Genomic DNA, 12346 nt, shown 5'->3' on the forward strand with positions numbered 1-12346 from the left:
CAGCTGTTTTTATTTTAACTCTTTGGCCTAAATTTTTCATAATTTCAAATTTCCGGTTAAGTGTTCTTTATTTCATGAGTCACACACTTTGTTTTCAGAACACATTAAATTCAGGATGTCAGAATCCCATTTTAAGGAGTTAAATAATTTGTCTAAGCTTCAGAAGCTTGCTTGAGACAACAATCTTTTCCTGACCATCTCGCTTTTGGTTACATTTGGTAAGTGACATTCATCAGATGTCCGACATTTTTCTATATGAACATTATAGCTGACTCAGTTTCAATTCAGGTTAATTTCATATTAACCCTGCCAGGTACTAAAGCTTTAGCATACCTCTGCTCTTTACCAGTGTAATTTACTATGGTGTAATCTTTCACTGAGTTGGTAATTAAATAGTGCATTCCTAAAAATAGTTTATAAGAAATAGTCTTTTAGATGGTATATGTATCACATAGATATAAATTATTGTCTCATTTACTAATCAGTAAATAAGCTATTTACTAAAATATTCTCTGTTGAGGGGAGCCTTATTAATTTAGGAAAATAAAATCTCATTTAGAGAAAGGTCATATTACTGCTACTACTACTGAACCAAAAGTTATAAAACACTGTTGCCTGGACCAAAATAACACTATAATTTAATTAGGTTATTTTTTTACTTCCAATTTAAGATTTTAAAATTATGCTTGCCTTCAGAGTTAGGAGGCCTCATCTATTCAATCCGAAGCCACTCAACTTGACAAAGATAAATACAGTGTCCCTGAAGTTTAGGCTCTTAGGTGAATAAGCCAGAAAATGAAGTGATAAGGGTATTTTTAAGTAAAAATGACAAGGCCCAGTGTACAGTATTATATCTGGTGTTTCAAATATAATAGCACTGAGAGCTAAGCTAGGGAAATGAAAAAAAAATGCATATACTATATATTGATGTCAGTTATAGTATTCTTCTAATCTGAAAGTTCAACTTTTAGCAGTAGTCTCCATACAACTAGTGAGCAGCCATCAAGTATGAGTCCCGGCTAGACTCTCCCATCTCATTGTTTTCTCCCATCTCTGACCTTAGGGCATTCATGAAATCAAAACCATCAAGTTTCTCTAAATTTTAATAACAGAGGGACTCACAGTGCTACTTACTTATGCTATTTGCTCCCCAAACTTACCTAGGATTTCTAACATTCCTTGTGAATAGATTTGTTTAATCCAGAACAAAATAGGAAAAGCAGTTAAGAATCTATGAATTCCTTTATAATTCACTGAATATCTTATACAATTCAAAAAGAGTTTATAAACTCATGACCTTAAAATGCAGATCCTCCAAAGAAAAAGCTAATTAGTAATAGGGCAAAGTCCATCTATGGAGAAAAATTAAAAGCCTAAAACTGACTGATCAATAATCTGATGCACTCAGACCAAAATGCATGTTGGCTTGGTTAGGAATCCTACCCATGTGCCAATTTCAGGGTGAGATTAGAGGTGCCTCTGTGTAAACACTCAATTATGCCATAATGATCTTGGCTAAAAGGCAGTGCTGATTTTTCTATTATAAAATGGAGGTTATGTAAATTTTGTATTTCTCCATAAATCTGTTTTCATTGTGAATTAAAACAATGATTGTGAACATTACTTAGTTTTGCTGAAGGGGTGATCATATAAGCCCTTCTCTCTCATTCATATTTTTTTTGAAGCTGTTCACTGATAATGGGAATTGAGCTAACTAACTAGAAGGGCTTACCTCACTGGGCTTGGCACTCATCTGGCATAGAGGACCATAGCTCATCCAGACTTTGCAGGTAGTTAATAACAGAAGCAACTGTCAAAGGTAAAACTAGCTAAAAATTTTTTTACAAAGATTCCATTAGGGTCTGTGGATTCTGTTAGGGGTGTGTGTGATGAATAAACACAGAAAGTGTTCTCTGAGAAGTATCAGTCCTAACACATCAGCCCCCTTGTAGTTACTTCAATAGGATTCTTTCATCAGCAGTTTAACTCCACAGTTAAAACCACCCATTTTTTAATGTATGGGACACTTTTTAATTTTTATCCTTTAGTACCAAAAGGGAGAAACAGTACTCTAAGGCTGATGGGGTGATGAAGCTGATTTAATCTCAGGTAACTGCAAGAAACTACGTTAAGTAAAGCCTGTCTCAAGCATTTCATATTTGAGCCAATGGTAAGATGAATCAGGCACTTTGGTAACACTACTGATCTAGCTCTCATCTCTAACATATATGAGGGGCAGCCGCTGGTCTTGTACCAAATGGGTGTTCAGGCTAGAGGGAAGAAATACACCCTAATAAGATTCCTACTGATTTGAGTTGATAGGGATTTTAGCAGCTAGAATTAAAAATGAATGATATAAACAAACGGTGGTTATTGTTCAGTCACTAAAAGTTGGCACCAAAAATTTTTTTAAAAGCTGATGTTAGAACAGTGAGATTCAGGTTTGTTTCATGGCATCGTAGTAGTTACTAAAGACCAGGGGAATTTGTAGGAGAAAGGATATTTATCACAAGAATTCTTAATCAAACAGGTTCTAAAGGAAACCAAAGAATAAAAAAAATACTATTATTTCTACCTCCTTCCAGGGTCTAGATTCAAATTAAGACACTTAAAACACAGCATTCACCAGTTCAACAACAGACAGTTACTATGGAATCTTCATTTCCTCCAGGAAAGCATCAGTTTTCTAGATAGCTCAAGGTTTAAATTCAAGATATGCTACATCCTATTTATTCTTCAGTGGAGTTTTCATTTTTCTCATAAAATATCTTCCGTAATTATCATGTATATTTATTTCCATTAAAGCAGGTTTCTTAAATAAGTATTTAAAAGAATGACAGGTGGTCACATAGATAAAATATTAGTTTTGGATAACAGGTATTTCAAAATCCAGAAAGGCTAAATGAAAGAAACTACATGTAAAACTTTAAAAATCTAATTCCTGGTGATGAATGTAGTTAGAGGCAATATAGTAACACTAAAGACAGAGAGAGGTTCTGAGTACTATTCTTTTCATTAAGCATAAGATTATACAATTTCTAGTGTAAAATTTAAAGCATAAAAAATTTATCTCTGTGAGGATACTGTGGTATAATTTAAATCTGCTTCATCAGACAGTTGTGCTGAAGTCTGAACACTTTCTGAAAAGTCACTGCTGAAATCAGACCCATTCCTACAATGGTTTCAGGTAACTTATGAGGAAAGTCAAATGAAAAACTTGTGCCATATTCTTTGGTGGATGTACTAATACCTCAGAAGCAAACCTGTTGCTGGTTTGCAGACCCCCCTAAAAATTAAACAAAGTTAAATAAATAATCAATATGGTAATGGTTTTCAGAGCATTACCCTATATTTGATGTTCAAGGTTCATGTACAGGTATTTAAATTCCTTAACCTAGACAGACAGATACAAGTCACCATTCTCCTCTAATTTTTGAAATAACTTTAAACTGCGCAATCCAGATTCTCGTTCTCCATTTTTCCAGAGAATAATGAGGTGATCAGCAGAACAAGTCACTAGTCCATGGTCTTCAAAGTACAGAAACATCTGTAGAAAAAAATTAATTACTGATTATAGGAAATTCAAGGAGAAGAGAAGCGGCCAATACCAAGTAGACTAACATAGGTCCTTGCCGAAATGCGTACCGTGGAGAGGTCTTTGGATCTGACTATGAAACTCTGTATCTTTCATGAGAAATTTAAGTGTGGGGGATAGTCATATACAAATAACAAATGCCAGACCCATATCTAACATTTTAATAATCAGAACTTTGTAAACACTACTCAACTACAGAGCTATAAATAACAGCTATTTTTTTTTAATTCCCAAAGTGTCATCTAAATTTTACCATTATCTAATTCTTCAAGAATAGGTTTTAAGATTTTTTTCAGCAGAAGTCCTGACAAACCTGCTTCATTTAGTCATTTCTGCTGGCCTTCTTATTAATGTAAAAACGGCCACAATAAAATATCTGAATCCCAAGTTCTCCAAGATAAACAGTAGCTTTAGCTCTCTATATAAACAGAGAATAATCAATCCTTAAGCATTTACTGTTATCTATATGTTTATAATCCCTATCTTCAAGAAGCTTCTAATTCAGCTGTGAAAACTGAATCTTAGTTGCAACAGTAAGGGTATCAGTTAAAGATGATGTAATTAGGTACTAAGTTATACTTCAGGCTATGATTTGCCGCAGAAAAAGGAGGCATATCAATCCTGAATGAAACTGTCCGAGAAAGCTAACAAAACATTAAACTCTCCAAATAAAAGGTCATGCCCAGTGAAGGGATAGGCTGGAAGTTAAGAACAAGAAAATGGAGTGTTGATGAGAAGGCAGCATGCATCCTATGGAGAGAGCTGGTATAAGAGAGGAGACAAACGAAACCATGAAAAAGATGAGCTCCTCGAGGGAAAGAGTGAAATAAAAGAAATAGGATGTGAGCTTTCTGAGGAATAACGTATACATTTCTGAACGTAACAGGAAACAGTCTGAGCTGATGATGCAGTAGTGAAAGGGGAAGAACTATGAGAGCAAAATCTCTCAGGAGATGCACAAGTGAGAATTCAGTACACACAGGTATATAGGACTAGGCTGAGAGTCAGGACAAACATTTTTTAAAAAAAGAAAATCTAAGAAATAGCCAAGGTTTTCTCAATGAAGCCAGAGATACTTTAAAAATAATTAAATGTCAACACCTCTACTCGGGCAAATTTCTAAGAATCTGACACTTCTGCTGCTGCTGCCAAGTCACTTCAGTCGTGTCCGACTCTGTGCGACCCCACAGATGGCAGCCCACTAGGCTCCCCTATCCCTGGGATTCTCCAGGCAAGAACACTGGAGTGGGTTGCCATTGCCTTCTCCAATGCATGAAAGTGAAAAGTGAAAGTGAAGTCGCTCAGTTGTGTCCGACCCTCAGTGACCCCACTGACTGCAGCCTACCAGGCTCCTCCGCTCCATGGGATTTTCCAGGCAAGAGTACTGGAGTGGGGTGCCATTGCTTTCTCCCTGACACTTCTATATAATGTCAAATATGCCGCACCATTTAAAAACCTTCAATAGGTGTTTTAAAACCCACTCTTTAAAAAAGTTTAAAAGGCCAAACTGCTTAGCCATACATTCAATAATCTGACCCCAAACTACTTTATCTCCTACTGTGTTCATTGACTGGAACACAGACCTCCAGCCTAGGCAACCTGCTCCTTGCCACCAAATAGATTCTGTACATTCCATCTGCACAACTCCCGAAGTTAAAAAACAGAATGAAAACAACTGGGCTGCCTGTTACAGGAAGGCAAAAATTAGTAAGACATGAGCACCCACCCTCAGGGAGCTTATGGCCACAAGACCGTCTTACTCCTCTGAAGCATCAAGGTTCAGCCCAAGGCCCATCCAGTATCTTCCACTAACCATTTTCTTCTAACTCCTGATTCCACTTCTCATCTGGGTCCATCATAAGCAACCTAGATTAACAGCTTATTGAGTCTCCCTATATTGTTCCTGGCTACTGAAGTGTAAGCTCCACAACAGCAAGGACTTTATTTTATATCCCTTTGTAAACTCTAATGTCCAGTATAGTGCCTGAAACACAGGAAATGCTCAATAATAAGGTGTTGTTGTGTTGCTGCTCTTAAGAATAAATGCACTTTCAAATGAAAAATTAATTTGTTCCTCCCTGGCTATGAAACAAAAGCATAATTTAAGAAATTCATTACTCAGGGCTGTGGTGATACGGTTACCAGTTGCAATTATCTCTTTACCTCAACTGGTCTTTTTCCTTCTTCATTACAGGCAATGGTGCTGATAGTAAATATTAATGCATTTGAATTTATAAAAAGTTAGAACTGGATGCACCCTATAATTCTGAACTCCACGATGATAATCAAGACACTGGGTTTTACCCAAGCTAACTATTATCCTTCAAAACGAAGTAAAACAGACTTCTATTCATGAATTTGGTAATGCCCCCCGGAATTAGTCTGTAAGGTTTTACCTCTACGTATATAAGCACACTTCTCCGTGTACCCTCTGTATTAACTACTGTTTAACAGTATTTACTACTCATATATTCAACACTGTCCTTATTGTCAGCTGTCTACCTACATCTCATTCATAAAGTTAATTAAGCCAGTTTTTAGAAGCAAGACATTCCTCCTTCAAATCATTTCTCTGTACAGGGAGATCTTTACCACACATACTAAAACCTATCCCACTCCATGTTTAGAATCAGCAAAAACTTACTGATAAGAGAAGTTTTAGGCCTTTATGAGACCAAATGAATGAACAGCAGTGAGATGCAAAAAGCAAGGCTCCCCTGGACACTTCTATGCTTATTAAAAACAATACCTCCACAGATGATGAGTGTCCAATTAAATCTCCAATAAGCTCTAGTGAACAGGAAGTGGCATTTTCTTGTTGCTTTTTAGCAGGATGGCTGGCTTGTTTATTTACTCTTCCAAATCCCCACATGTTAAAAAAACCTAGAAAAACACAACCATTTTAGTCATTCTCAAAATTATGCTCTTTTCTTAACAGGCTTCCCTTATGGCTCAGCTGGTAAAGAATCCACCTGCAATGCGGGAGACCTGGGTTCGATCCCTGGGTTGGGAAGATCCCCTGGAAAAGGGAACAGCTACCCACTCCAATATTCTAGCCTGGAAAATTCCATGGACCGTATAGTCCATGGTGTCGCAAAGAGTTGGACACGGCTGAGTGACTTTCACTTTCCTTAACAATAATAATGTAAGATCAGAAAAACAAAACTTAAATGCAAAGGTGTTTCTCACTTATTTTCATCAAGGGCTAAGTGAGCAGATGATACCAGGCACTATGCTAGGGTTTTTTTTTTTAATATGTTACTTCATTTCCTCTTAGCTACCCACGTTTGTTGCTCAGCTCTTCTTATTGCCCCTACTCACGCACTGCTGAAGGTGTGTTAACATGAGAAAAAGGCAATGGAAGTCAAAGTGGAGAGAAATGAAAGGGCTGAGTGGCAGTGTGGGGGCAGGAAGGTCACAACTTAAAGACAAGCAAAAAGCAACATATGTGACAATACCCTATGATTTCAAATAACTAGAGGAAACTCCGAGGCTACTGGCATTTGATTTCTTATGCGAAGGTTGCTAATTAACCAGGATTTTGTTTTTCAAATCAAGCACCAGAAAATCAACAGCTCAAGAGATTAACGACATAAACACAAAAGTGTTTGTTTATAAACTGAGTTCAATGTTAATGCTTCAAGGCTGAAGAACTTTGATGCCTGATGGTACACATTATGTTTATATACCAGACATAATTACAATACATTGATAAATAGCTAATTAGGCCATTTGGTCAGTCAGGCAAGAATACTGAAGTGGGTAGCCACTTCAGTATCCTCCAGGAGATCAAACCTGGGTCTTCTGCATTGCAGGCAGAGTCTTTACAGTCTGAGCCACCAGGGAAGCCCATTTGATCAGTCAGATCAGTTAGCTTCCCCTCAAAGAATCCTAGCTGACTTGAAATAAACAGGCGGTCCTGCAGTAAATATTAACATGTGAGTCCCCCATCCTGATTCCCAAATGCTTCATGTAAACATGCTTATTTGGAGCACACTGTATATTATTCCTGTGGTTACACATAACTGCCTTTCATCTGTCTTTCACATGAGAAAAAAAGCAAGACCACCTTTTTGAGAGAAGATACACACCCGTTGGCGCCGGCTCCACTGAAAGCTGCTGTTTTTCTCGTAGCTCCCAAATGCGTACACTGCCATCTTCTGAGCATGAGATAACCTGCCTGTCAGGAGAGAGAGAGCACCATGGAGGGCAAGTGCTTGGAGCGCAGGGAAAACCATCAGCACAGCCTTTATCTGCTTTCATCCAGCTCCTGGCGGGAGCTGATTAAAAAATCACACTTTAACATGGCTTTACAATACAAAGGAAAGGCATGCATTATAGTGTGAGACTAGCTCAAATGTTTCAAACACGTATCGCTTCCATTTTAAAAAATGCATGCAGGAAAACAGGTTATGAATTATACTCTCACAATATCCTGAGAAGCCCCATTCCTTTCTCTCCCCTCTCACTCTGAAAGTATCCTGCAGAGTAAATACTGCTGTGCTGTGCTTAGCTGCTCAGTTGTGTCCAGCTCTCTGCAACCCCACAGACTGTAGCCCACCAGGTTCTTCTGTCCATGGGATTCTCCAGGCCTGAATACTGGAGTGGGTTGCCATGCCCTCCTCAAGGGGATCTTCCCAACCCAGGGATCCAACCCAGGCCTCCCACACTGCAGGCAGATTCTTTGTCATCTGAGCCACCAGGGAAGCCCAAGAACACTGGAGTGGGTAGCCTGTCCCTTCTCCAGGGGAACTTCCTGACCCAGGAATCGAACCGGGGTCTCCTGCATTGCTGGCAGATTCTTTACCAGCTGAGCCACCAGGGAAACCCCGAAAATACTACCATTTCCTTCATAGAATTCATCCCTAGAAGCTCAATGGCCACATCTGCCCTGAGAGGAAAGCCCTCAGTTAGTAGCCTCAGCCAACAAGGAGACCACCATTTAATTCTGGCCATAAGCAACACTACCAAAAAGGTGGCTTTGTGGAAAATATGAAAAAATTAGAACATAGTGCCCCAAAGTCTTCTAACTATTAAAATAAATACCAACTTTTAAATTCTCTCTTCTTACAATGAAATTCAGAATAATTTGTTTGAACCGTGCTGTTTGTAAATTTTGTAATATATTGCCACAAACTCTTCTGTTAGAGACAGCCATAGGGTAGTCTCCATTTTCAAAAGAACCTGTTGGTCAAGCAACAGAGCCAGGCGACTTTGCGCCCTGAGCAGTTCACTGGTGGCCCTGGGAACTGTGCGTTTCTCCCACCTGTTACGGAGTGGATGGAGACTCGTACCTGTTTGGGAGTTTGGCAACGTGCAGGACACTGGAGTCATGCGCAGCTTTCTGGCAGGCAATCACACGCTTCATTGGAAGGTTATACACATATAAACCCCTTCCAACTGCAACAAATACATTCTGGGGAAGATAAAAGTTCAGAAATGCACATAAAACGAACACCGCTACCCAGAGTAACAGATTTCCAGCCTTGGTGTGAGATCACAAAGTCATTGTTGCCTTCCCTATTCCTAGCCTTCAGCCCAAATTACTGTACTGCCCTCTAAAGTCCAAAAATATCAAAGCACAAAGGAAAGCTCAGCATTTAGAAGGTCGAAGGACACAACTGCTAATACAGAGCGAACTCTATGTATGACACCCCGCAGCATCCCTGCCTTCCTTACTGAAACGTGACAGCTAGAGCAGGGGCTGCGGCTGGAAGACGGGTGCAGTGGGGGCGGAGCTGCTGGGGTCCACCCTGGGTTTTCATTCACATAATACCGTATCGTTGGGAAACTACTTAGCTTCTTCTGCCTGAAAAATGTGAGCAAAGTTACTTGGGCTCCACATCTTAAGCATCACAAGAACTATGAAGTATACAAAACAGCATATGCTAGAGTGGCAGAGATATATATATAGTGGTTTCACAAAGACATTTTTTCCAGTTCTACTAAATTTCCATTTTTCCTTTCTACTAAAACAGCTTTAATCTTTTGAAAGTACTTTCACCAATATTTATCTTACTTCAGCTTCACAACATCTCATTAATGTAGGAAAAGCTATTTTGCAGAATAACAAGTCAAAATAAAAGATTAAAGTCACACAAAAAATTAAGACATGAAAGGTGGTATTGGAATTCAGGTCATGTTACTCCAGTTCCTTATTCTTGCCTCATACCATACCACATAGCTTTTGAACTTATTTTGCAAATCACTAGACTTCTAGTGGCTCTTGTCTAAGAATCATTTATTCTTACTCAGTAGGTATGCCAGTGAGACAGACCTTTCAAAAATCCTTTTCCCTTCCTGTTCTCACTAGAGAACACTTCTCATGCAGCCTCAAAGGCTATAATGCCAACTCAGACCTATAGCATCTCAACCAAACATGCCTCCAAGGCTTACCAGACTCTAAATCTGCAATGACTCCCTTGACCCTCAGGACTGATGTTCTGCACACAGCAATGCTAGCTAAGGACCAGTGCCATACACAAAAATAAACACAGCTGGCCAGCTGGCTACAATCTAGAGCCCTGGGAGACATTCAGTGCAAAGAAACCCCAGAAACTAGTTTATATGGACCAAGAAATCTGTGCAGAGTTCAAATGCTTTATCAAAACCCACAAAATTATCAATACAACTAGAGAATTAATAAGCTTTGGGGCAGTATTTACTCAACAGAATCACTCTATCAATCTCTTGTCATTAACAATAACTGACCCCCCATAGAAAGAAAGAAAACTCTTATAAAAGAAAGAAAATGAGGGAAAACTGAGTAATGCTTTATTAAGCATTTAATAAACATCAATCAAAATTTTAAGATGAAAGAGAATGCAAAATGAAAAAACTTAAAGCACTAATTTTTACAACAATGAGAAAAAGGTATCAAATTAAAAATATAATTTTTAGGGCTACAACTCTTAGAAATCTAGTTTCTATCTTTCCTGAGACTATTGTTTTTATCATATATATTCGGGGGTTCCCTTGTGGCTCAGAGGGTAAAGGTCTGCCTACAATGTGAGAGATCTGGGTTCGATCACTGAGTCGGGAAGATCCCCTGGAGAAGGCAATGGCAACCCACCCTAGTACTCTTTTTCCCCCAAAGTAAAGTTAGAATATAAAGAAACTTAATCTTTAGGTACAATAATGTTCTTTACCTATTCTTGCTCTATTTTGGTTTGGTTTTTAAAGTAAGAGAGGTTCAAAGAAAGCCAAAAAAAAAAAAAAAGTGGATCATGCTCTCCCCATCTAGAACACTATTACTCATTTTTAAAATAAAAATAAAAAAACATAAAACTGTAAGATTTAAACAGTATAGGGAGGCACAAAATAAAGGTAACAGCCTCCTCCAACCCCTTTCCTCAAAGTTTACAACGCGAACATTTCTTGTGATTAGATTTAGAAAAATAACCCCATTTTAAACATATTTTCTGAGCTCCTAAAGCTAAAAGAGGAGATGTTCAGATCAGAGCCAAGATTCAGAAGTCCATTGGTACTAATCTCTTACTGCAAAAAAAGATGTAACGTGCTTCAAGAGCAACGGGCCTGAAGGACTGAAATCTGTAATTCTCACACAATCACCTTGCCCCAGGATGCTAGAAGACTAAAAGAAAGGCATTCCTGAAGTTTCTAATTCCCTTTATTTCTCCAGGAAATGCACCGGAATCTTCAAAAGGATTCTTTCCAAAGTGTTCCTTAAAACAATTTTAAGCATTATCCTCAGATCCTATGGGAATATTTAATACAGCTCAAAACTTCAATGGGTTCTAAAATCTGTGGCCATTTAATCACCTCCTTGCCTCAAGGAGGTGGTAAAAGATTAAAATGCTTTTTTTAAAGCAAATGATGTAATCTTCGAAATACATCAATACATTTTAAAGCACAACTTGGACGCAAGGAATGACACCTTTCTACATCATGACATTAAATTTTCCCAATTAGAAACTGAGTTTAGTAAAAGATGTTAAGATTATAGAAATTTTTCTCCACTTTTTTTACCTCTTCATCCCATGTGAGATGATGAATAGAAACGTCGTTTGGCTTTTGACAGAGTTTTATTTCCCGCTGAGCATCCAGCTGCGGAGATGGGTCCCAGAAGTTGCGTTCGCAGGCCTGCACGGTCCAGCCCAGGGTGTCCCAGACGATGAGTTCCCCAACATGGGAGCCAGATACAAAACTGACATCTAGGCAGAGTTCATACGTCTCTTTACTGATCATTTACCTGGGCTACGGTGAAAACCAATGAACTGCCGAGTAGTGCTGCTCTGTAAAGTCACAGTATTAACAACAGGGAGGTAACCTGACAAGCCAAACAGGAAGATTAACAGAACAGAAAGACCGGAAATAGACTCAAGTCTACTCACACGTTTAGTAAATGACAGTAACTGCTTTTCAATTCAACGGAGAAAGAAAGAAGTCATGCTGGAATACTTGGTTAAGTATTTGGGGGAACAAAGACAAAAGAATTTTACCTTGGATCATATACAGTTAAGAAAAAGTCACACTTCTGTTTCCTCTGTACTCCCACACTCACGACACGCCTGACACCAGACGTGTGGGGGTCTTCCCCACAGCAGGCAATGATGCGACACCAGCCGAATGCCCCTACAGTTTAACTCAGCTTTGGCCTATCTACCTGGAAATAATGTCAGTTCCCACAGGTTAAGGTCTCAGTCCTGCAGGACTTCTCTCACTTCAGATACTAATTGTAAATCCAGGCTGTTACCTGTGTTTCTAACTGGCTGTAAGCTGAAGAGTCCC

General features: G+C 38.7%; 1 protein-coding gene across 2 annotated transcripts in view; it reads right to left on the reverse strand.

The window, feature by feature from the left end:
* Nucleotides 1-3327: 3327 nt before the first annotated feature.
* WDR41 (WD repeat domain 41) overlaps nt 3328-12346 on the reverse strand; it is a 47453-nt gene continuing 38434 nt past the window's right edge. Inside the window, exons 9-13 of one of the 2 annotated variants that reach the window (XM_019968082.2) lie at nt 11585-11769; nt 8890-9011; nt 7687-7775; nt 6345-6478; nt 3328-3547 (exon numbers count right to left, since the gene is read on the reverse strand). In XM_019968082.2, the coding sequence (XP_019823641.2) occupies nt 3395-3547; nt 6345-6478; nt 7687-7775; nt 8890-9011; nt 11585-11769 (683 nt within the window). In that variant the 3' untranslated portion in view covers nt 3328-3394. The remainder of the gene's footprint in view (nt 3548-6344; nt 6479-7686; nt 7776-8889; nt 9012-11584; nt 11770-12346) is intronic. The other variant, XM_070796635.1, reaches the window with a different exon arrangement.

The sequence above is a fragment of the Bos indicus genome, chromosome 10, assembly GCF_029378745.1.
Source record: "Bos indicus isolate NIAB-ARS_2022 breed Sahiwal x Tharparkar chromosome 10, NIAB-ARS_B.indTharparkar_mat_pri_1.0, whole genome shotgun sequence".
NCBI classification, from domain to species: domain Eukaryota; kingdom Metazoa; phylum Chordata; class Mammalia; order Artiodactyla; family Bovidae; genus Bos; species Bos indicus.